The sequence below is a fragment of the Misgurnus anguillicaudatus genome, chromosome 20 (assembly GCF_027580225.2).
Source record: "Misgurnus anguillicaudatus chromosome 20, ASM2758022v2, whole genome shotgun sequence".
Taxonomy (NCBI): domain Eukaryota; kingdom Metazoa; phylum Chordata; class Actinopteri; order Cypriniformes; family Cobitidae; genus Misgurnus; species Misgurnus anguillicaudatus.
Genome location: NC_073356.2, coordinates 35205844 through 35230701, shown reverse-complemented (window position 1 = coordinate 35230701; position 24858 = coordinate 35205844). Strand labels below are relative to the sequence as shown.

At 38.2% G+C, this 24858-nt stretch overlaps 3 protein-coding genes across 6 annotated transcripts in view; 1 reads left to right on the top strand and 2 right to left on the bottom strand.

Annotated features, from left to right (window-relative positions):
* Nucleotides 1-493: 493 nt before the first annotated feature.
* stpg1 (sperm-tail PG-rich repeat containing 1) lies at nucleotides 494-6404 on the bottom strand. Of its 3 annotated transcripts, none has more exons than XM_055219339.2 (9): nucleotides 5872-6404; nucleotides 5683-5724; nucleotides 5488-5594; nucleotides 5295-5393; nucleotides 5004-5183; nucleotides 3284-3395; nucleotides 1467-1635; nucleotides 920-1110; nucleotides 494-818 (listed from the first exon to the last, which is right to left on the bottom strand). In XM_055219339.2, exons 1-9 carry the CDS (start codon nucleotides 5960-5962, stop codon nucleotides 745-747), a joined length of 1065 nt encoding a protein of 354 aa, XP_055075314.2. In that variant the 5' UTR covers nucleotides 5963-6404; the 3' UTR covers nucleotides 494-744. The 3 variants fall into 3 exon arrangements, with proteins under 3 accessions (XP_055075314.2, XP_055075315.2, XP_055075316.2); XM_055219340.2 differs by having other exon boundaries at nucleotides 5864-5939; XM_055219341.2 differs by lacking the exon at nucleotides 5683-5724 and having other exon boundaries at nucleotides 5488-5617; nucleotides 5872-5953.
* Nucleotides 6405-6770: 366 nt separating this feature from the next.
* On the top strand, nucleotides 6771-14248 carry meaf6 (MYST/Esa1-associated factor 6). 2 transcript variants are annotated; one of them, XM_055219343.2, is made up of 8 exons: nucleotides 6771-6930; nucleotides 7484-7599; nucleotides 7679-7766; nucleotides 7857-7902; nucleotides 8047-8236; nucleotides 11750-11779; nucleotides 12096-12129; nucleotides 13857-14248. In XM_055219343.2, exons 1-8 carry the CDS (start codon nucleotides 6841-6843, stop codon nucleotides 13869-13871), a joined length of 609 nt encoding a protein of 202 aa, XP_055075318.1. In that variant the 5' UTR covers nucleotides 6771-6840; the 3' UTR covers nucleotides 13872-14248. The 2 variants fall into 2 exon arrangements, with proteins under 2 accessions (XP_055075318.1, XP_055075319.1); XM_055219344.2 differs by lacking the exon at nucleotides 11750-11779.
* Nucleotides 14249-17042: 2794 nt separating this feature from the next.
* The window catches only part of fhl3b (four and a half LIM domains 3b), a 34870-nt gene continuing 27054 nt past the window's right edge, over nucleotides 17043-24858 (bottom strand). The window contains exons 4-6 of the mRNA XM_055219342.2: nucleotides 21371-21540; nucleotides 20284-20470; nucleotides 17043-17699 (exon numbers count right to left, since the gene is read on the bottom strand). Of these exons, the coding sequence (XP_055075317.2) occupies nucleotides 17551-17699; nucleotides 20284-20470; nucleotides 21371-21540 (506 nt within the window). The 3' untranslated portion in view covers nucleotides 17043-17550. The remainder of the gene's footprint in view (nucleotides 17700-20283; nucleotides 20471-21370; nucleotides 21541-24858) is intronic.

Sequence of the window (24858 nt, the reverse complement as noted above, 5' to 3'; positions counted from 1 at the left end):
TTTAGCAGGCATTAAATTATCATTATGAATTTGATTATATGAACTTAAGCAGAGTTCATTTACTTATATCAATGAAAACTCCCACATGGACGTTTTCAAATTGTTCAGATGATCTAAACATCTCCACACCCTCCATTAGTCCTACAACAGCTGCTCTTACCCTGAAAGACACCACTGACCCAGGATCAGCTTGAAACACATCACTCAATTCAACATTTTAACTGTAATGTAAGTTCAGCAGGTCTAAGATCAGCTAATCTCAGCAGTGTATGCGTTGGTTTTCAGCTGTTCGGACCATAAAAAAAAAAACGTTCATTTGTTCATGACAGAATTTGGTAGAAGTTCATTAACGCAACTGGACGTGTTTAGATTTTAGTTAAGCCACTTGTTCAAATGCTGGTAGAGCAATGCGTTAGCAAAACCCACAAAACACAAACTGACAAAAAACTGTGCAAAGTACATTTTGGTGAATAAGAGATAATTATATTAGATGTTTGTGCAATCATGAGTGAATTTTAATGCAACAAAAATGCATGTTGTTATACAGTTCCTTTCTATATGTGATTAATAAATCATTCATTTTTATTACAGTAATTACACAAAATATATGTTTGACTTAAATAATCTCCATAGGGCTTTGTAAAAATAAGATCTAATAAATTTGATTGACAGCTTATTATTTTATTTTTTAATCTAAACATGCAAATCTTTTTTTTACTAAAGCATCTCTCTTTTGACATGTCTTTATGCCGGTATCCAGTTTTTTGCAGGATTGTACAAGAAGGATGTTTTTGAAAGGACCTTGGGTTCATAGTAACCTGAGGGGCAAAAATTTATTAAACTTTATTAACCACATTAAAGGTCTACAGTCACATAAAAATGTTACGCAGGTGTTTTTTAGAGATGAAGTAAATGTTACCTGGACCAGGTAGTTTCTCTTCTGTACTCTCTTGTAAACATCTGTGTGTACCAGACAGAAAGGCGGCGCTGGACACCGGGTATTTAACTGGACCGTGGTACTTGACTATATCATAGTGTCCTGGGCCGGGAAGGGGTGGATCTTTAGCAGGAATCAGAGGAGGTGCTGACAATCCCAAATAACATCTCCTTCTGCACGGATAATTATAATAATTATGATAAATATACCAAGATGTGAAAATAAATGTAAATATTTCACATTGATGATAATTTAAACTGAAACCAGACTACAACACACATTGTAGATCTTTGAAGTGCCTTAAAATTTTATGAAACCCATTATTTTTATTATTATTATTTTTTTTAGATTTTTCTTGAGATTCTTATACCCCTTTCAACATTACATCACAGGTTTATTCATTCAGAGTGTTGGTTACTGGGTCCTTGAAAGCATTACTTTATACAGTAGATGGCTTTCAAGATAACTAATATTTTTTGGGCCCTTAACCTTTAGCGTATAAGATATATGGTCTGTAATGAACACATACGGTAGAACGGTTCTTTTCACAGGTTCAGGAGTTTGATAGGGTCTGTAGGTCCCGGGGCCTGGGTTGTCGTTCCTCATTGGTGGTTGGACTCGAGCGGTGGTGGATTTAAAACAGGAGAAAGGAACTTTAGGAGATGTCTGGACCAAAACATCATTCACGTTGTAGTGGCCTTAAGAACAAAGATACATGAAAAGTCATTCAGACAAACCTATTCAAACTAAATACATCTATAATTAATGACATTATAATATGTGAACCTGGACCACAAAACCAGTAATTAGTTGCACAGGTGGGTGATTCTCAGGAAACCATTGAAACACCACGGCACTAATGATTTTAGCTTTAAAATGAGTAACATTAAAAAGCATCAGAATTAACACAATACTTTGTTCTACCTTGCACAATGTGTGATTTCAACATAAGAATTTATAATTGTAAATTTTATCTCATTTTCTGCTGAAATTCTCATTACCGCAATGTGTCCGGCTGTGTTTCAACATGCGTTATGTTGTAATTTAATCAAATTAACACAAAAATATTAAGAAAAAAAATAAATGGATGTTTTGCTAGACTACTTTAGATGACAGAAAAAATATTTACTGAATATTCATGTATAATAATAATGAAGAAAAATTAGGAAAATGATGTGTCCATGCCTGATGTTCTCATCATCCGCAACACTTTTTGAGAACAGTTTAAGCACACATACAGAATTTTAATAAAGTTTGATTTTGAGTGACCAAGCACATGGACCAGTTACTTCAAGATGGCTACCAGGTAAGATCATTTTTTACAGTTAATTTGAAATATTGTCTTGTCAGAATGCTTACACAACATTTTGATTATCATTACCGCAACAGATGCTTATTAAATGTTAATTTAATTAATAGAAGCATAATACTTTGATTTTAAATGCATGTGCAGAATCTCCAAATTATGTTCTTTCAGGTTTGTCAAGTCATTTTGAAAATATGTCAGTGTTGATGTTTTCTGACTGTTGCGGTAATGAGACTTTTTAGGACTAATTTTTTAAATTATGTTACAAAAAGTGTTAAATGATAAGTAAAAGTTTTTAAATTAATGTTCCCATTTACTCCAGACTTTGTTTTTCAATGTCTGGTGGGAAAAAAAAGTAAATTTAAGCAATTTTTACATTTTCATGCGTGACATGTTTAAAACCAAGTTTTCGTGAGAATCACCCGGGTTTATTTGCCGCAAAAGCCCAAAATGCATTGTATGGGTCATAATTATCTATTTTTATCCCAAAAATCATTAGGATATTAAGTAAAGATCATGTTCTGTTAAGATATTTTGTTAATTTCCTACCGTCAAAAATGAATTTATCGTTAGTAATATGTGTTGCTAAGGACTTCATTTGGACAACTTTAAAGACAATTTTCTAAATATTTAGATTTGTTTGCACCCTAAGATTTTTTTATATTGTCCCATTCTAACAAACCTTACATCAATTCAAAGCTTATGTATTCAGTTTTCAAATGATGTTGGGTTTTATATGATGACTGAGCCTATTTGATTGATTATAGCATAAGTATGGCATAATAACAGTACTGTACGCCTCATGCCTCTGCAAAGTCAAAAATACAACCTGTAATGCTTTCTATTCAGCATTTACAGTATAATTATGTACAACTGTAAACAAATATTCACACGTAATGCTTAATGATACACAACAATGTTTGTTTGCATATATATGTGTGTTTAAAAGGGATATTTACTGAGGTGTTGATGACAATATTCTTGAATAGCAGTATGAATAGCATCTTGAGCTTTCAATTATTTGGATTAAAATTACTCACATGGCGAAGGTCCTTTATAATTGTTAGGCAAGCTGGCGCTTCGTTTGGTTTTAGAGAGAAATGCACACCGTGCAGAAACTGTTGCATCTCTGTCCACGCTGGTATAGGACACCTGACAACGTAAAACACAAATCTATTCATAAAACAATGAGTAAACAAAAATGTTCTTTATTTATAAATAAACAAGCAAAAAAATAAGCAAAAAACATATTTTGTAATTGACCCTATATGTGACCCTGGACCACACTCACCTAAAGGATTATTAGGAACACCATACTAATACTGTGTTTGACCCCCTTTCGCCTTCAGAACTGCCTTAATTCTATGTGGTGTTGATTTAACAAGCTGCTGAAAGCATTCTTTAGAAATGTTGGCTCATATTGATAGGATAGTATCTTGCAGTTGATGGAGATTTGTGGGATGCACATCCAGGGCATGAAGCTCCCGTTCCACCACATCCCAAAGATGCTCTATTGGGTGAGATCTGGTGACTGTGGGGGCCATTTTAGTACAGTGAACACATTGTCATGTTCAAGAAACTAATTTGAAATGATTCGAGCTTTGAGACATGGTGCATTATCCTGCTGGAAGTAGCCATCAGAGGATGAGTACATGGTGGTCATAAAGGGATGGACATGGTCAGAAACAATGCTCTGGTGGGCCGTGGCATTTAAACAATGCCCAATTGGCACTAAGGGGCCTAAAGTGTGCCAAGAAAACATCCCCCACACCATTACACCACCATGACCAGCCTTCTGGGGTCTTCTGCTGTTGTAGCCCATCTGCCTCAAGGTTGTGCGTGTTGTGGCTTCACAAATGCTTTGCTGCATACCTCGGTTATTTCAGTCAAAGTTGCTCTTCTATCAGTTTGAATCAGTCAGCACATTCTCCTCTGACCTCTAGCATCAACAAGGCATTTTCGCCCACAGGACTGCCGCATACTGGATGTTTTTCCCTTTTCACACCATTCTTTGTAAACCCTAGAAATGGTTGTGCGTGGAAATCCCAGTAACTGAGCAGATTGTGAAATAGTTAGACTGGTCCGTTTGGCACCAACAATCATGCCACGCTCAAAATTGCTTAAATCACCTTTCTTTCCCATTCTGACATTCAGTTTGGAGTTCAGGAGATTGTCTTGACAAGGACCACACCCCTAAATGCATTGAAGCAACTGCCATGTGATTGGCTGATTAGATTATTGCATTAATGAGGAACTGAACAGGTGTTCCTAATAATCCTGTAGTTGAGTGTGTAGAAATGGACATGATCTTTACTTAAAGGCGGGGTGCATGATCTCTGAAAGCTAATTTTGACATTTGAAATCACCTAAACAATCACGCCCCTACCCCAATAGAATCTGGACCTTCTTTTGTAGACCTGCCACATACATACGTAACCCAGGCAACAATGTCGGTAAGTAGACACGCCCCTTACCGCTGATTGGCTAAAAGTGTGTTTTGGTACTCGGTCGGCTTCCTTTTCCAAAGTGTTTTTCAAAAATCATGCACCCCGCCTTTAATTTCCTAATGAGTTTTTGCAAAAAAGAAAAATCGATAATTATGACCCATACAATGTATTGTTGGGTTTTGCTACAAATATAGCCGTGTGACTTATAGGTCCAGGGTCAAATCTATTTTGTTAACATCTCTATAGTTTTAGGTGTTATACATGAAAAGTAATCTATAAATACTTCTATAAATTACAACAGCGTCACACATACGTTATATTGATTTGGTGCAGGATTTTGTATTTTTGGTGTCTCTCTCTTCACTGCGATTGGCAGGCGAAACGTTCTGGATTCTCCTCTGTTAAAGTCGTATTGGTGACGGAAAGACGTCTGCAGGTTATAAGCATCAGGACCTGGGTTTCCTCTCTTAAAGCTACGGGGAACTCGAGCAGCCTTAACCAGACACAAAAACGTAAGCAAAACATGACAAAACACAGTTTTAAGATCTTAAGCTGCAATTGTAAACCTTTTATGCAAACCTGAATTATCTGATCATTATTTTACCTTTGAAGCAAAGCTGCCAGTTCCTCTTTTTGAGAATGAAGGACTGCAGGTCTCTGTGGTTATATGTGAGTAATATGAGCCGGGTCCTGGGTTCTCGTTCTGATAAGAGAGAAATGAGATTATCTATGGAAGATACACTCAGCATATAAGCATTAAATGTAGTTTGTTTGGCAGGATTCGATTACAAACTGACCGTGTGCTCTTGAAACCTCTTTGACTGTGAAGAAAATCCTTTCTTTTCTTCATTATTGATGATGACTGTTTGATACTTTGTAGGAATGGAGGAGGCACATCCTTCACCTTTACATGACAACAACATGAGTCTGAACAGACATGGAATTATGAAAGCAGAACAAACCTAAGGACATTGTAGATATAAATCACTTACTTATTTCTCGTCCTTTGTGTAATTTACCCATTCTGTCTTTTCCTAAAAAAACATGCAATTTACTATGAGACAAGAAAGAAAGAAAGAAAGAAAGAAAGAAAGAAAGAAAGAAAGAAAGAAAGAAAGAAAGAAAGAAAGAAAGAAAGAAAGAAAGAAAGAAAGAAAGATTTTAGCTACATACAGAAATACCTGTGAAGTAGTTTTCATGCTGTTGCAGGTGAACGCAGTTTGTCCCGCGCTGACTCTGTGTTGTCATGGCAACTTGTAAACGCAATGCCATTGTAATCGTGGGTTCAGAGGAATTCGTTTACATTAACCAATAAATTACATGAATAAATCAAATAATACACTAAAATATTACAAAAAGATCAAATAACTAACTATTAATTAGTGCAGTGCTTTTTTTTTAAATAAAGTTGTCTCGTAAGTAAATTTAAGTCGTAACTATAAAAATATATTTATTACTCAATGGTTGTTTTTTCTCATTCGCCTTCCATCATTTAAAAGTTTTGTTCTTACTGAACTTTTATTTTAACTATTATGCTAATTAAAGATGTGGAATTTAAAACAGTGCTTTGTCGCCGCCCAGTGGCCACTGACTGTAAAAAGCCACATCCACTATATTAAATTTGCCAAAACACCACGTTGAACATATGGAATATTAAATAAAAACCTAACGTGCAGAACTAAGTTATGTATTCATAAAAGGAGACTATTTAATTCACAGAAGGTTACCCATTGTACCAATAAAGCTTGACTCTGACAAAACGCGGGAGAAATCGCGAGAGTGCGCGAGATGTCGAGCGCCATGTTATTTTCGATGGACAGAAATGTAACATTGGCTAGAACGGACATGATCGCATGGGTTTGTAAAAGAGGGCGGAATTTAACCCGTGGTTTACATTAGCTAAACACAAATAAAGCAGGACAAGTCCGTGTACGTTTGGCGTGTAGCGTTAGTCATGCATAATTACAATGGCACGACATAACATGTCTTTATACATTTAAAGCAAATGTTGGTTTGATGCTATTAGCGGTAGATTGATGCTCTGAAACGGCACGAGCTGCCCCCTGCAGCATCGGAGGCCGCGTTAGGTACTGCAGTAAAATGATCCGCTTCGGCTCTTCTCGGTCATCATTGAGCGTTTCAGTTCAATCATGGCGATGCACGCTAAAGCGACTCCGCCGCAGATTCCAGACACCCGCCGTGAGCTCTCCGAGCTGGTCAAGAGAAAACAAGAGCTTGCGGTAAATTTACGCGTTTTTAGTTATCCACAAACTCTAAAAATGTAGGCGCTACGTGGCGCTAAACGTTGCTTAAATCGACGAAGGTTGCCACATCTGCGCTAGCATGCTAACACGAAAATAAACAAACCCGCTAACATAAACATGATAAATAAAAAACAAATGTATTTGTTTTTTTATTTAGAGACTAAACGTGTTGGTTTTGGCTAGTTGTAATAAAACTTTCAAAATGCTTTTGAAATATATGCTTTATACAGCTTTATCTGTGTGTGTGCTAACTACGCTAGTGGCTTTTGTTATGGCGCGCGCCGCTCATATTATAAACAGACACAGCAACACAAACCAGTCACTGGTGCATGCAAAATACATAAATCATGTATGATTAAAAGTTTGCATTGACAATATAGAGTAATAAATATAACAAAAACCTGCAGATAAGCAGATACGGTACATGTAGCAAAACAAACAATCAAACTGTTTTAATAATGCATTATGTCTGCTTTGTTTTATTGCACTTTACATGAAACCTTACAGACTTTTCATTGGGTGTTTACAGGAGACCCTTGTTAATTTGGAAAGACAGATCTATGCTTTTGAAGGGAGTTACCTGGAGGACACTCAGATGTATGGAAACATCATCAGAGGATGGGACAGATATTTGACCAATCAGAAGTGAGTGTGAACTTATTTGCTTTTATGATGTGAACATGTCAAAGATATGCATGTGACCAACGACCTTCTTTTGATTTAGGAATTCCAACAGCAAGACCGATCGGAGGAACAGGAAGTTTAAGGAAGCGGAACGTCTCTTCAGCAAATCCTCTGTAACATCAGTGGCGGTCTGTATTTTATTCTCTATGACAGTAATGATTTCTATTTGAAGTCGTATGTAGTTCTGAATGTCATTGTTTTTATGCATTGTCAAATAGGCCGTTTGTGCTCTCGGAGGAATTCCTGATCACATGAACGAAAAGCGTAAGTTGTTCTTTACAATAGTGTATTTCCCAAAATATCATTCAGTTAGGCATCTTGTAGGTTTGTAAATTTCATAGATTAAGTTTATGTAGTCGGATAACCTTCTGTTTAGTGGAGATTTGTGATGAGGTTTCTTTATTACAGGTGAACCAGGCAGTGGAACAGAGAGCGACACGTCCCCTGATCTCCAGAACCAGGAAAATGAGCCCAGCCAGGAGGACACAGAGGAAGCGGATGGAGCCCTGCAAGACCTGAAACCCCAAAAAGCTGCTTCTTCTTCTTCCGGAAGCCACCACAGCAGCCACAAGAAACGCAAGAACAAGAACAGACACAGGTACCTGATCTCCAGCACACCCCACGGGTCCAGAAAAATCCTAGGGCTTTTAACTTACAAGCTTCTCCTTTCTAAATCATTTTATTAACCTCTAATTCTGAACTTTGAATTTGATTCAATCATTAAATGTTTGATTCTTATTTTCATTCTTTTATGTTCAAAGTACTAATACAAAACTTTGCACTGCCAGATGTTTGTTGTTGTTTGTCTTTTAAGGTTAAAGGGATGGTTTGGCTAGAAATGATTATTAACCTATGATTTACTCACCCTCGAGCCATCCGAGATGCGTGTGTCCATTATTTTTCAGACGATCATGTTGTTAGTTTTTTCAGAAAATGTCCTAGCTCTTCCAATTTTTATAATGTATGAATATGGGGTCCACCTTCTTCAAGCCCAAAGATTGTGCATCCATTCTTCACAAAAGAAATCCAAACAGCTCCAGGGGATTAAATAAAGGCCTTCTTGAGGGTACTGCATGTAATTTGTCATAGAAATATCCATATTTAAAACTTTACAAACATGAAACATTTGAATGCAGAGTGGCAGCGTTACCAGAATTTTAAATATGGATATTTTTACAAAAGAAACCGCATGGATTCCCATCAGAAGTCTTTATTTATCCGCCTGGAGCCGTTTGGGTTCCCAAAATGTGATTGTCTGAAGGATGATGGACAATGTACATCTCGGATGACTTGAGGGTGAGTACATCATGGGTTTATTATCATTTTTGGCCAAACCATCTCTTTAAAGGGACACTCCACTTTTTTTTAAATATGCTAATTTTCCATTTTCCCTAGATTTGAACATTTGATATTTACCGTTTTAAAATCCATTCAGCTGATCTCTGGGTCTGGCGCTAGCACTTTTAGCATAGCTTAGCACAATCCATTGAATCGGATTAGACCATTAGCATCACGCTAAAAAATAACCAAAGAGTTTCAATATTTTTCCTAACCATATCTGCCTAGAAAATCGCACCTTATACTTTTCTGTCGGTCTTATTACACGATGTAACTACAGAATAGTCACAATTTAAATAGGAAAAATATCAAAACTCTTTTTTAGCGCAAATGCTAATGGTCTAATCAGATTCAACGGATTATGCTAAGCTATGCTAAAAGTGCTAGCGACAGACCCGGAGATTGGCTGAATGGAATCCAAAACGGTACAAATCAAATGTTTAACTCCAGAGGAGCTGGAAAATAAGCATATTTTCAAAAAAAGTGGAGTGTCCTTTTAAGGTCCCTGTGCAGTTGTGATCAGTCGCACTAAGCCATCAAAGACTAGGGCTACAAGATATTGAAGGGAAAATGCAATATGCAATAACTTGTTAAATACTGTGACATGAAATATAATAATGCTTTAAGTTTGTAAAATCCATTTAAATATATTTAAAAAATTGAAAATGTTAAAAACACACACATGTTTCACATTCAATTTTTGGAGAAGAAAGCCTCACTCTGTCCCTCCAGTCCTGAAACAATCTCGATCTGCATATTGCAATATGAACATCTGCCATATTTGGATAATTTCCATATATCTTGCGGCCCTATGAAAGACTGACATTTTTGCAGTATGACAACAGAAATCTTTTATGATTCCCACAATGCATAGTCTAGGACAGGGGATGGGCAACTTCGGTCCTGAAGGGCCGATGTCATGCAGAGTTTAGCTCCAACCATAATTAAACACACCTGAAGCAGCCGTTTAAGGTATTACTAGAAACATTTAGGCAGGTGTGCTGAGGCAAGTTGGAGCTAAACACTGCAGGACACGGCCCTCCAGTAGGGCTGCACGATTAATCGTTTTTAAACCGAAATCGCGATGTGAATGGATGCGATTTTCGAATCGCAAGAAATGCGATTATTTCGATTCAAAACTATTAAATATAACAATCATCTAGTACGCAGCTTTTGACAGTTCGCTTCATGCGCATTTTACGTTTGATGCAGTTTAGACCAATAGAGTGCATGAACACTGAGGTGCTGACTACACGTCATCACACCATTTGGAAAACATGAGCGCGAGCAGCAGTTCAACCAACTCCTCAACAAAGTGTACGGCCATATGATTTCCGCGATGCGGAAAACACGGACAGAATCGCGAAATGCATACAAATGGAATTAACTGAACAACGCGGAATGTCATGAAGTTGGCAGATTTTGGATTCAGTCATTTTAAAAACGCATTATAACTCATCAACCGGCAAATGAAAGGACAGAAATGCGCGAAAACATTTCCCTTTTGTGTAATGTTGGACTTAAAGAAAGGTGTATTTACGTCCGTTTCTCGTCATGCATCGCAAACAATGACAAGCGCCTCATCAGACTGTAAGCAGGTTTCATTAAAGCCCGGAACACAGCAGACGAAACAGGTACATTATACTTTCTTGCACGCGCACATCTGCACCGCTTTGAATATTTACAGGCATGAGGGTTCATGAAGCGCGCACACAGAGAGCAGTCAGCACACGCGTGATCACTAAACTTAAGTTTTCTTTCTTGTCTAAGTGAACATTAACAGCTGGATGTTTATCAGTAGGCTATATTGAAGCAGAGCAGTTTGCCGTCTTGTGTCTTAAAGTGACAGTAACCTGGTGCTTTCTGTGTCAGAAATGTTTATTACACACCAAAAATTAAAATCAGTCCTTACTCTTAACTGAACAAGCTTCTGCAGCTCCACATTTAAAATCCTACAGTGAGGACTGTGCAGTCTTTTATTTGTATTTTTTGCTTATGTTAAATCATAGATTCTAATAACTAATATATTTACATTTATTACAGATGCCTGAAAAGTAAAACAAGATGAGTATAGTCTTATGATTAAAAGAGAAACTAAACATTTGCTTGTCAGAAGCATTGTTGTAGTGACAGCCAAAATACATTGGCCTATATGTTATTTTAAATAAAACTTTAAAAAAAAAAATTAAATTGTATTTTTTTTAATGTTCTTAGATTTAAAAAAAAGTTTGTCTGCAGAATAGCAAAGTCCTGCAGACAACTTGGTACAATGTTTAAGAGGTTTTAAATAAACAGTAGCACAGCATCTTTCTTTGGTGCTATTAAAACCACCACAACAAACCTGGATGTACCTCTTTTATTATATACTAATGAATCGCACTTTAAATCGCAAATCGCAATTTTGATCAGAAAAATCGCAATTAGATTTTTTCTCCGAATCGTGCAGCCCTACCCTCCAGGACCGAAGTTGCCCATCCCTGGTCTAGGATAACAAAATCAAGGCCAAGATCTTGCAGTGTGCATACGGCTTTAGTGTCCCAGCTCACCTGTCAGTTCACCCACGATTGATCATTAAAAGCATTTTTCTGGCCTTATCTGGAGGCAGTGATGTCGTACTATGCCCTAGTAGTGAGGGTATTTTAGTGTAGAGTAATTTGGGACTAAGCTTGTGACCGGTTCACAGTGTAAACCACCCTAACTATTCCTCTGTGGGATTGATGTGTAGTGTACTAACCTGTGATGCTCTCTTCCTCTTTAACGCTGCCCCCTTCAGCCCCTCTGGCATGTTTGATTATGACTTTGAGTAAGTCTGAATTTTTCTTTCTGTCTCTCTCTTTTCCTTTCCGTCTCAATCTCTTCATTATCGCGTGTCGTGTCTGTTAGCGGTGTACTGTATGGCTGCTCGTGCCGAGCGGATGGATGCTGTGATGCTTCTTGACCTTTTGGAGACGTGTCTTCTGTTTTGTTTTTGCTTGGCTTTTGTTTTAGGTTGCATGCTATGGTGTTAATAGATGGGTTGTGTGGGCAGTTGGGGTCAGTGCATGCGGAGGTTGCTACAGGTTTATGGGGGTTATCTGTTGACGGTGGAGCAGATTTTAATTGATTTATTTCCATTACAGATTTGACATGAAGATGAACAAGAAGCCAAGAGCGGTAAGTTTAGATGAGTTTGCATCATGACCGTCACCAACCTGAATATATTGGTTGAAATGCGTTGATGCAACATTATTATAGCGTGCCACATGGTGACGATTTTGTTTTAGACGATAGCTGTACAGACGAAATATAACACATGCACCTGTAATTATGGGTACATTGTTTTGTGTACACAGCGTGTAATTGCGTGTTTGTGTGTAAACCCCAAAGATTACATTTTTTAAATAAAAGTCACATCTGGCAATACAGCCTACTTTTTTTGGTTTTAGCAAGGCGTTCCTTATTCCTTATGTTTACATTCCTTCACTGCAATGCAATTTGAGCTTCTTCCCTGATATATAACACTAACACTGATATGTGCATATGTAGATTTGCCTCTATTAGGCTGTATTTATGTCGGCCTTTGCTTCTTTTAACTACATAATGCCTTCATAATGTATTTATTGCACAGTCTTAGACAGAATTTATGTGGCATTAATACATGATGCCTGAAATGTTTTGTTTTTAATTCTGGCACATTGTTTTTTATACTGCAAAATTTCATATGTTTTTTAGAAAATGAATTGATTCAATAAAAGTTTGAAATAATAATGGTAGAAGTTGCACTTATTAATTCTTGGCAAAGTTAAAGGATTAGTCCATTTTCTTAAAAAAAAAAATCCAGATAAGTTGCTCACCACCACGTCATCCAAGACGTTGATGTCTTTCTTTGTTCATTCGAGAAGATATTGTGTTTTTTGAGGAAAACTTTCCGGGCTTTTTCTCATTTTGGTGGACTTTGATGGACCCCAACACTTGACAGTTTTGATGCATTTTAAAATGACAGTTTTAACAGAGTTTCAAAAAACTCTAAACAATCTCAAACGAGGCATAAGGGTCTTAACTAGCGAAACGATTGTCATTTTTGACCAGAAACATTTAAAATATGCACTTTTAAAAAACAACTTCTCTTCTTCCTCCGGTCCTGAGATGCATTAGCGCGACCTCGCGTAATACATCATCACATCAAGAGGTCACGGATGATGTATGCGAAACTAGAAAGAGGACCGTTCGGTCGTCGTTGTATGTTGAATGATACTAATTAATGTCTTTGTGTCAGTTTATTGTTTACAATGGTCCGCAAATGTGCGTTTCATATATGTAACACGTGACCTCTCTACAACACTATGCAATTACGTGAGGTCGCGCTGGGTCGTCACAGGACCGGAGATAGACAAGAAGTTGTGGATTAAAAGTGCATATTTTTTCGTAGATATATTGTTTCGTGGATGGGACTCTTGTGCCTCGTTTGTGATCGTTTAGAGTCCTTTGGAACTGCGATTTTAAACTGCATTAAAAATGTTGTGTGTTGGGGTCCATTGGGGTCCATTGGAATAAAAAACTCCTGGAACTTTTTCCTCAAGGAACATGGTTTCTTCTAGAAAGACATCGACATTTTGGATGGCATGGTGGTGAGTGAATTATCTGGATTTTTTTTAAGAAAACGGACTTATCCTTTAAACAAAGTATTACTCGGCCAATGGAAATAATCTATAAAACAATGAATTGTTAGCCGCCGCCCTAGTTGTGATTGAAGAAACCTAATCTATAATGGGGGCCAATGGCTTAATTCTTGAGAGTTGTATGTGAAATATTCACATTTTAAACCTGTTCTTTTGCCCATAAGTCACAGATATTAGCCTGTGTGTGATTTACGTTGTGTAATTGTTTAATTTATTTTGTAGGATTACTCGAATTGACTGAACGGGGCAGGCCAGTGCGCAGACCTGCACAAAACTAAACCTCAGAGTTATTCATCTTCAGATTCGCTTCAGTCCAGAACCTCTAGATCATTCATACGCTGACCGTTGTGTGAATCTTTCATGTGATTTTCATTTTGTGATCCAGCTGTTCATGCATGATGTGTGTTTGCAGATGTGAGGTTTAAGCTCTGCTGTGTTTCATAATGTTGGACGTGATTTATGATGATGCATCAGGCCATTTAAACCTTTTCATTTTTCTTGAATATCAGTCAGTTTTGTTTTTTATTTGTATAGCTAATGTAAAAAGTCAGTCATTATCCTTTTTTCTGTTATTTTTTTACCATCTTGTTTTGAATAAAAGTGAAATAACAAAATCGTTTGTTTGAAATGTTTCCATTATTTGTACAGTAATTTTAGGTTTTTACAAAAGATCAGCATTAGTCGTTTAATAAACAGAGATGAATGTTCATGTCAGGCATGTGTTAGCCACTGTTTGCTTTGAGTTTTGAGACCTTTTACCCAGAGCCCAAAATTATCCGAGCGGTTCACATGGGCAGATTCCCACAGCCCGACTGAACCAGGACATTCAGGAATATAAACTCTTGAGAAATTCCTGGGATTAGCTTTAATTATAATATCATGTGAAGACAAACCAAGACAAATGTGTGTAGATTTGTAGGTGTGTAAGGTGAGATGATTTTAAGAATGTTCAGTAGGGGGTGCTATACTGTTTCCGAATACAGAATCTTGACAATGCAACTTTATAAAATTATTTGCTTAAAATAGCTAATTTTGATTTTTTTTTTTTAAGAAAAAAAAGTTAAGTGAGCTACATATAGTTTAACATTATTCCTGCTGTTTGTTAGTTGTTAAACAGTTTATTTCTAATGGGTTTAACAGAGACTCGAGGATAAATGTTCTGTCCGCTGAGGATTACAACACAAAACCATGCTTTCTTTGATAGGAGCGAGTGTTTCTCCTGGGACAAATGAAAGCACAATTTTGATATTTTTCTGAAGAGGGTCAATTGCATCTCTAAGGGAAAAGTCATGAGAATCTTTTAAACAAATAGCAATTTGTTTATTATAAGGGGATTTGTAAAGAAAGAAGCAAGGATTATTTCAGCATAGTCATGTTTGTTCTCACTAGGCTTTAATAATTAAAGCTTGAATGTGTATTATGTTGTATAATGGCCCAAAATGTATCTGAAGACTATAGCCATACTTAAGAATGTCATTAGTATATGAAACCAAATGCCATTTACTTTCAAGAAGAATGGTCGCAAGCTGTCACTGGGGCAGTAGCCTATAAAAAGGTCCAAATATTTACCATTTACATGCAGATATCTATTTATTTGATACCAATATGGTACTAATATGAACACTGTAAAAATAATTTGATGCCTTAAAAATTTTTGTTGAATCAACTGGGATTTACAGGTCATTTCAACTTAATATTTTTAATATCTTGACTAGAGATAAGTTTTTGTAACTAAAGGTGAGTTGTTATAACTTATAAAATTAAGTTAAGTTGACTTTTCTCAACTATATTTTATAAGTTGTGACAACTCATCTCTGTTGACATGACTTGTAAATCTGATTTGAACAAAAAATTTTAAGGCAGCAAAGTTTTTTTTTCACTGAAGTCTTTAGGTGTCATAGCAGAGAAAGTATTTAAAAACTTTGATTTTCAAACATTAGTTCATGTATAATATAATGAGGTACACCTGCATTATTCTGCAAGACGTCTCTATATACCTGATGAGGATAGAGACATTCACTAAAAAACATCTTGACACCAAATGGTTAAAAGTGTGAATGTATGAAAGGCTTATCAAGCTGAGGTTAGTTCCAAATATTGTGCATTATTTATAAAGGACATTTTGATATTTTACTCTTAGAAGGCCACATATTAAACATAAGACAACATGATCAAGGTTTTGCTTTTATGTAAGTGCTTAAATATTTCACATGGATGTATAGTCATTAAATGCTGCACTATCATTCCAATGTTTCTGGAAAAATCTTAATATTTAAAAGATATCACAGATCTCCATCACAGTTCATCTGTCTACCCTTGTGGTGTATGGACGGTCTGATTTGGTGCGGTGCGATGATGAGCTCATTACTTTTATTTCCTGCACTCTGTGTTTTAATTTCCTGCAGTGAGAAACTTTCTGAATAGTTTTTCTTTTTTTTGGAAATCACATGTTCCATAAAGATCTTTTAACTCTGTATGCCCTTATTTGGGCAAAAATGATCAGAAATATGGCAGCTGGTAAAGGGGTTTAAAATAAATGTTTAGGGTTCCCAGACCTTAGCTAACTTTAAATTCAAGGACCTTTCAAGGACTTTCCAGGTCTAATACCCTCAAATTTAAGGGCCAAATGTGGGGACACATTTCAAGTGAGAGCAAGGTTACATCGTGTTACCTTTAAAGATACATTGTTATAGTTCTCTTTCGATGGAACTCGCGCTGCGTCACTGCGGTAACACTTTGGGGAGGCCTCCAGAGGTAAGTGCGTCTGAATGTGTATATCAAATTCAACCAATGATGAGGCTTAAAGATCAAGACAGGGTGACGTGGGAGCCAGTAAGTATATCGCTATCTGAAATATTGCCAAAGACGGCGTTACAGGGACGCAGGAAGTATGGCAAGGGAGACGCAGCGTCTCATTCCCTTCTCAGGGAACAACAGTTACATACGTAACCCGAGACGTTTTCATGTGTCAAACACAACAATGCAAAAAAGCATTGTGGGAACCCTGAATGTTTCACATGAGATTTCAGATCTGTTGCGTTTACAATTAATAAAATATTTAGGAATAAAATATTTTGGAAGTGCTAAATGACAAAGAAAATATTTTGATAAATGATGCCAAGTACACAGTTGACGATACACGCTAAATTCTATCATATTTTTTATTCCTACTATGGAAGTCAATGGTCACTATCTGCTGTGTGTTTACCATAATTTCTCAAAATATCTTCTTTTGTGTTCATCAGAAAAAAGAAATTCTTACAGGTTTACAACAACATGAGGATGAGTAAATAATGACAGAATTTTCATTGTAAGGTGAACTATCCCTTTAAGCTCCACATATTTATACTAAAAGCAAAAAAAGTTAAATTTTAATTTGATGGGGGCTTTAACAAACACACGCATTGAGACCTTTGAAGCACTGGATGTATTTTGTAAAACATAATGCATAATGTATAATACAGCCAACTTTCCATATTTAATATGATTTCAGTGAATACATGCCTTTATATATGAAGAGACATTTGTGTAAGTGTGTGTTTCATTGAGGAATGTTGCTGTTGGAGGAAATGTAAAGGTTTGAAGATTATGCAAACACTGGACTTGATGGAAATGACTCAACTTTCAAAGCAAAACTATGCAAAACATGACTGCAATGATAGAAACAACAGCCTTTAAAAGAATGGTTTTGTTTACACAGGCCGCGTTCAAACATTTGATTTCAGATCTAAAATGTCCAAATATTATATATACGCCAAAATAATATTTAAACAAAGGAACAATAATACTAAACTATTTTGTATATTACAATTTCTGTTACACATATATCATTCATAAATGCATTTTTAAGTTGTTGTGTTTATACAAAGCGGTGCACACCAATATCTACAATTTATCTGTAGACACGAGCTGTTGGTTATTTGTTATTGCAGCTTTTACAGAGAACGTTTGCTCCATCAGGGAAAAACCCGGCTCCGACCAGAGACACCGAACATGAGGAGCACTTAAAACACGGCTGATGCCACTGGCGGTCCTCAAACGAAATGTACTTTCCTTCTCCAAAACCTAAGAGAAAGACAATGTCTTAATGTCTTAAACTGTATTCTTTATAAGTTAAATACCAAATACTTTCACTGCAAAAAATGACTTTCTTACTTAGCATTTTTGTCTTGTCTTCAATAGAAATATCCAAAAATTCCCAAATCAAGATGTATTTTCTTGATGAGCAAAATGACCTAAGAAAATAATACTAGTTTTTAGACCAAAAATATACAATTTAAGTGAATTTATGCTTAAAACCAGCAAAAATATCTGCCAATGGAGTGAGAAAATTTTACTTGAATTAAGTGTTTCAGAAAAAAAAAATCTTATTTCACATTTTTTTTCTCATCCCATTGGCAGATAATTTTGCTTGTTTTAAGGACAATTTCACTTAAGTTGTATGTTGTTTGTCTTAGGGCTAGGCTTATTTTCTTGGGTCGTTTTGCTCATCAAGAAAAAGCATCTTAATTTAAGAATTTTTAGATATTTCTACTGAAAACAAGACAGTAAGAAAGTCATTTTTTGCAGTGTTGTTTTTACTTTTATTTGCACTTTTTGTACGCAGCCCAGCTGCACATGCTTTGGCAATACAAAGGCTACAGTTTGTGTCATGCCAATAAAGCACACATAAATTGAAATTAAACAGATGTTTATATTTCTGTTTATATATAGTTTTCACAAGTTTTCAGCCCCTAACTAGAGTACTCTCCCCCACCACTTTAACTGGGATAGATTAAACTAGCATGGGGTGGAGGAGGGATCCTGCAAAAACTGTCACGGGACAGAGGTGAGGGACAGCCATTTAGAAATCTCTTCACACTGATTGATTGGATCACATGACCATGCTCCTCCCAAACGTAGTTAATTAGTCAGTCGCCAAACTAGACAGTCAGTCAGTCAGTCGCCAAACTAGACAGTCAGTCAGTCAGTCGCCAAACTAGACAGTCAGTCAGTCCGTTGCCAAACTAGACAGTCAGTCAGTCGCCAAACTAGACAGACAGTCAGTCAGTCGCCAAACTAGACAGACAGTCAGTCAGTCGCCAAACTAGACAGACAGTCAGTCAGTCGCCAAACTAGACAGACAGTCAGTCAGTCAGTCGCCAAACTAGACAGACAGTCAGTCAGTCAGTCGCCAAACTAGACAGACAGTCAGTCAGTCGCCAAACTAGACAGACAGTCAGTCAGTCGCCAAACTAGACAGACAGTCAGTCAGTCGCCAAACTAGACAGACAGTCAGTCAGTCGCCAAACTAGACAGACAGTCAGTCAGTCGCCAAACTAGACAGACAGTCAGTCAGTCGCCAAACTAGACAGACAGTCAGTCAGTCGCCAAACTAGACAGACAGTCAGTCAGTCGCCAAACTAGACAGACAGTCAGTCAGTCGCCAAACTAGACAGACAGTCAGTCAGTCGCCAAACTAGACAGACAGTCAGTCAGTCGCCAAACTAGACAGACAGTCAGTCAGTCGCCAAACTAGACAGACAGTCAGTCAGTCGCCAAACTAGACAGACAGTCAGTCAGTCGCCAAACTAGACAGACAGTCAGTCAGTCGCCAAACTAGACAGACAGTCAGTCAGTCGCCAAACTAGACAGACAGTCAGTCAGTCGCCAAACTAGACAGACAGTCAGTCAGTCGCCAAACTAGACAGACAGTCAGTCAGTCGCCAAACTAGACAGTCAGTCAGTCAGTCGCCAAACTAGACAGTCAGTCAGTCAGTCGCCAAACTAGACAGTCAGTCAGTCAGTCGCCAAACTAGACAGTCAGTCAGTCAGTTGCCAAACTAGACAGACATCAGTCAGTCGCCAAACTAGACAGACAGTCAGTCAGTCGCCAAACTAGACAGACAGTCAGTCGCCAAACTAGACAGACAGTCAGTCGCCAAACTAGACAGACAGTCAGTCGCCAATTAGACAGACAGTCAGTCGCCAAACTAGACAGACAGTCAGTCAATCGCCAAACTAGACAGTCAGTCAGTTGCCAAACTAGACAGTCAGTCAGTCAGTTGCCAAACTAGACAGTCAGTCAGTCGCCAAACTAGACAGTCAGTCAGTCAGTCGCCAAACTAGACAGTCAGTCAGTCAGTCAGTCAGTTGCCAAACTAGACAGTCAGTCAGTCAGTCAGTTGCCAAACTAGATAGTCAGTCAGTCAGTCAGTCAGTCAGTCAGTTACCAAACTAGACAGTCAGTCAGTCAGTCGCCAAACTAGACAGTCAGTCAGTCAGTCAGTCAGTCGCCAAACTAGACAGTCAGTCAGTCAGATGCCAAACTAGACAGACAGTCAGTCAGTCAGATGCCAAACTAGACAGACAGTCAGTCAGTCGCCAAACGAGACAGACAATCAGTCGCCAAACGAGACAGACAGTCAGTCGCCAAACGAGACAGAAAGTCAGTCGCCTTACGAGACAGACAGTCAGTCGCCAAACTAGACAGACAGTCAGTCGCCAAACTAGACAGACAGTCAGTCGCCAAACTAGACAGACAGTCAGTCGCCAAACTAGACAGACAGTCAGTCGCCAAACTAGACAGTTAGTTGATAAACTAGACAGTTAGTTGATAAACTAGATGTTGAGTGTCTCTCTTGGGTTAATAATCTTCATGCTCACTAACCTGTGATGGGTTTGTTGCAGGCGGTACATTTTTGGCCGTACAGGTTACTGAAGCACTTCACACAGTATGGATCTTCTCCCTGTGTTGTGAACGGCTGACCGGCGAGCTGCGTCTTACAACCGGTGCACAGAAAACACTCCCTGTGCCACGGCTCATCTCTGTATTTAACCCCACCCTGATCTAAAATCTGTAACAGAGACCATTCAAGGGTTTACAGTACATAGAAAATAAATAAATATATAAAAATACTCAAAACATACTCAGATATTCAACCAGAAGCATATTTGTGGAGGATTATAAACTGCTGTCTGATTTTATATTTCTCCACTGACTGCATTCTGATAAAAAATAAAATCGACCCATACAATGTATTTTTAGCTTTTGGTAATATACCCGTGCTACTTATAATGTAGGACCTAGTTTTGTGGTCCAGGGTCATTGTATCATTATATTCATGGTGAGAACTGGTTAATCTACACACAAGTTAATCCATACACAAGAGGATCTTCACACAAGTTGGATAAGGACACTTTGGCATCTCCAATTCCAATTAGACCCGAGTACTGGAGTAAACCCACAATCACTTATACGCAGTGGCGGCTCATGACTTCTCTTCCGAGGGATGCAAATTCAAAATATGTGTTCGGACTGTCATGCGTGTTGATGATATTTTCAAAATATGTATTTGTTGCGTCATGTGAACCATGTGCATCACGTGTTTTGTCAAAACAAATGCCTGCTGCACACGCGCCAAAGCCGTAAAAAAGACGCATACGTTCACAAAATACATGCAAGACACTCCCTTAACAGTAAACTCATGAGATTATGCGAGTATCTGGCAAAGTCTCTTTTATCATAAACCCTTTAGACGCATCTGCAGCAGGCACCCACCTTGACAAGACACGCGATGCACATAGGACCACCCGATGTGCAGAACACATATTTTGAAATTACGAACCACACACACATGATGGGCTACATACATCGTGCGGCCTCTTAAAAATAAGTCACCGGCCGCCACTGCTTATATGTAATAAATCGTCAAAGATTCATCAAATCTGTGAAATGAGATTATATACAGTCGCACCTTTTTGCAGTGAGCGCAGCGCGGGGCGAACCGACCCTCGTAACAGGGCACGCAGTAGTAATCGCCCTTATCCGGGATGAAGGCCTGAGGGCCGATGGGTTGCTCACAACCGCAACAAACAAAACATTCCTCATGCCAGGCACATCCATCATACTCCAAGCGCTTAGAGCCTGAAAGAGAAAAAGTTGTTTCATATTTATTCATTATTGCAGTGGACTTTGAAAGCAAGGATTTGTCATTTCATATCGCAACACTATGTCAAGTGAAATAAGTGAATGTGCTTCAACTTGTTCACCAGATAAAGTTTTTATCTCAAAGCAGCTCCACCTCATAGTTGTTATATGTGATTATATAACAACACACGAGCGTGTCTGATAAGCATTTATACATTTAAAGAGAATCAGGATAAGGTCTTTGTCACGTAACTATGACCGCATCTCAGGAATCCAAACGCATGCCACCATCTGCCTACGCAAATATGCACAACCTCACATTTGGGGTTAAAAAACCGACCGTGGATTTACAATGCATCAGTAATGCTTGGAATCTGGATTGCATGTGTTACAGATTAAACAGACAGGTTTGGTGGGAAAACGGTACATTTGATATTAGTATTATGACTTTTTGCTTTCACCGACGGGCGTGAAACTCGCCCAGAGGGGGACCGCCATGGCGGATCGGTTTTAAACAAACAAGAGAAGAGAGAACTGCCACTTTCAGTTTGTAATTGTATCCGTCTGCAACTTTCAGCATCTCTCATTTCTCTCTGCGAGTCAGGCGACGGAGTGTAATTATGGGTAACGTAACGCCCATGTGTTGGTGTCAGGCCCTGGGGCGTACTCGTGATCGTGGCCGTCGAGCTGAGCGTGTCTCTAATCACACCGTGACGTCTCCAGTGCCGCACCCTGACGCTCAATCAAAACTCATTAACTCGGTTTCTGTCTCGGTGAGAAACAGTGTTAAAATCTCATTTGCTCACACGTTTGAGCTTTAAGTGTTTCAGTGCATTTATTTGTGTGAATCTGGTACAATCAGCTGCGCCCTTATGAAAATGAATCATAGTTTTACTATAGTTAAACTATGGTTACTATAAAATAAGCATGGTTGATGCCGTAAGTGTGTGCTTAAAGTCCTCCTGACAAAACCAAGCAAAAGATGTTGCTTCTGCTTTTTCCATTGCAAAAATTTTGGACATAATCATCATTTTGCCATCTGTCACAATTTTTATTTAGTACAGGCAGTAAAGTAAAGGGGTTAAAGGGATACTCCAGCCAAATATCAAAATTACCCCATGATTTACTCACCATCAAGCAATCTTCTGACTTTAAACCCCAAAGGTAATCCACACAGCTCCAATGGGTTAAAGGGGACATTATACAAGACTTTTTAAGATGTCAAATAAATCTTTGGTGTCCCCAGAGTACGTATGTGAAGTTCAAGCTTAAAATACCATATAGATAATTTATTAGACAGTCCCTCTATAAAAACGCGATTATGCGATCGCATGATTCAATGCATAATCAGCCAAAGTCCACATATTTATGCAGGGGCCGAATTTTTTCAAATACGCTGCACTTTCGCCACATTATTACAGATTTCTGCGCGCAAAATATGCGGGGCTTGCACGATTTCATAATCCTCGCAATTTTGTAGCAAAAAGTCACTTATATCTTAAGACAAAATTGAAAAATGTCCCATGTTGCCATGGAAACGTTATGAAGTGACGTGAGCATCATTGAAAAGCTGCAAACAGTTTTTGTAAATTCCCACATTTTTTTGCAAGTTCCCACAATTTCATCGCATAAGATTTCATAAATATCCCGCATATTCCATCGCATTTTTTAAGAAAACGTGCCCGAAAGATCAAGGATTTTTGCCCGTAACAATCACAAAAAAACTGGTTATAACATGTTAAAATTGCCACTTTGTGAGCAAAATGTGCCGTTTTTGGGTGTGTCCTTTAAAATGCAAATGAGGTGATCTCTGCACTAAATGGCAGTGCTGTGGTTGGATAGTGCAGGCTAAGGGGCAGTATTATCCCCTTCTGACATCACAAGGGGAGCAAGATTTCTAAGACCTATTTTTTACATGTTTGCAGAGAATGGTTTACCAAAACTCCAAAAGATTTTTTTATCTTATCAGATTTTCAAAATGTGAGAGACCACAAACATGATGCAAAAAATCGACAATTTAACACGTTTGTTCCTATAGTGTGTGGACTGCCGTTATGTGGTCATAACAGCACACCACGCACCATCAGATTAACTTCACAAACAACGGGAGTCTCAGCTGAGAACACAGAAAATCTAGCAAAGATCTCGTGTCCAAACGTGACTTCACAGTTAACAAACATGGCAAATAACAGGCATAAAGAAATGTAATTAATACAATGGACTGCTTTTTTAAATCTCTAATGTCCATCTCACTTTGGACTGTGCATGCTGCGCCATGTTGTTGTAATGCTGCGTTCAGACTAGCCGCGTTAGAGGAGTCAAGCGCAAGTGATTTCAATGTTAAGTCAATGTAAAGACGCGTTGAAGCGCGTCTGGAGGTCTCGCGGCGCGAATGAGGCGTTTAGTTGTTCCCGTGGTAGAATGGCGCAAATTGAGCGCAAATTGAGCGTTGCCGCGGCAAACGTGCGAGTTACATTTTTGGTGAAAAAACGTGCCGCGTTAACCAAAAAGGAGCTTGCTCTAGTAGTGATGTGATTACAGGAAGTGAGCAGAGTCCCAGAAGCCCCTCCCATTACGTGTATTTCCGTGTGAATGTCTGGAAGACTAGAATTTCACGCGCGAATAAAGCGAGTAAACTCAAAATGTTCAAGCGGCAAACTCACACGCGGTAGACGTGAAATTTGACGCCTCAAATGCGGCTGGTGTGAACCTACGGTTATGGTTTTGTCTTTCACCTGCTCGCTTTCTGATTGGGTATCGTTTTGTTTCACATGACAATCTACAGCGTGTGCGCGTTTGTCCTTGGGGCTTCCTCCACTCAACATGATTTCTGATTTGCGATCAGAGCAGCCCCAACGTGCTCTCGAGCAGATTCAGATGCTCTTAACGCAATGCGCCCCACAGGAAAATCTGTTTAGATAATCGGTGTAACCACGAAGACAATCGGGACTTTAACTAGGATTGTCGTAAGACAGTTTTTAGCTTCCAGTAACGAGTCGACGCCATCTTGGACTGACGCTACGGAATCTAGTTATTATAGTTTATAAAGTTTAATATATGGATATTTTTCTTACAAAATCACATCGATTACTCGCAAAAAAAGGTTCTGGTAAAGGCAGCATCTTTGGACTTGATTCAAGAGATTCACTGCGCGACTTACCCATGAGAACCAATGCTCACTACGCTAAAACTCTTTCGTGAATGGTCCAAAATGCCATCGTTACTGGATGATAGTTATTAACGTTTATAAAGTTTAAAATCTGGGTGTTTTTCTTACAAAATCACACCGATTACCCGCAAAAGAGCTTTATTTGC

Coding starts and splice junctions, on each gene's coding strand:
- meaf6 (XM_055219343.2), top strand. CDS start 6,841: ATGGCGATGCACGCTAAAGCGACTCCGCCGCAGATTCCAGACACCCGC. Junction 7,903..8,046: donor TGATCACATGAACGAAAAGC/GTAAGTTGTTCT, acceptor TCTTTATTACAG/GTGAACCAGGCAGTGGAACA. Junction 8,237..11,749: donor AAGAACAAGAACAGACACAG/GTACCTGATCTC, acceptor TGCCCCCTTCAG/CCCCTCTGGCATGTTTGATT.
- stpg1 (XM_055219339.2), bottom strand. CDS start 5,962: ATGGCATTGCGTTTACAAGTTGCCATGACAACACAGAGTCAGCGCGGG. Junction 5,725..5,871: donor GCATGAAAACTACTTCACAG/GTATTTCTGTAT, acceptor ATGTTTTTTTAG/GAAAAGACAGAATGGGTAAA. Junction 819..919: donor AGAGAAACTACCTGGTCCAG/GTAACATTTACT, acceptor TTTGCCCCTCAG/GTTACTATGAACCCAAGGTC.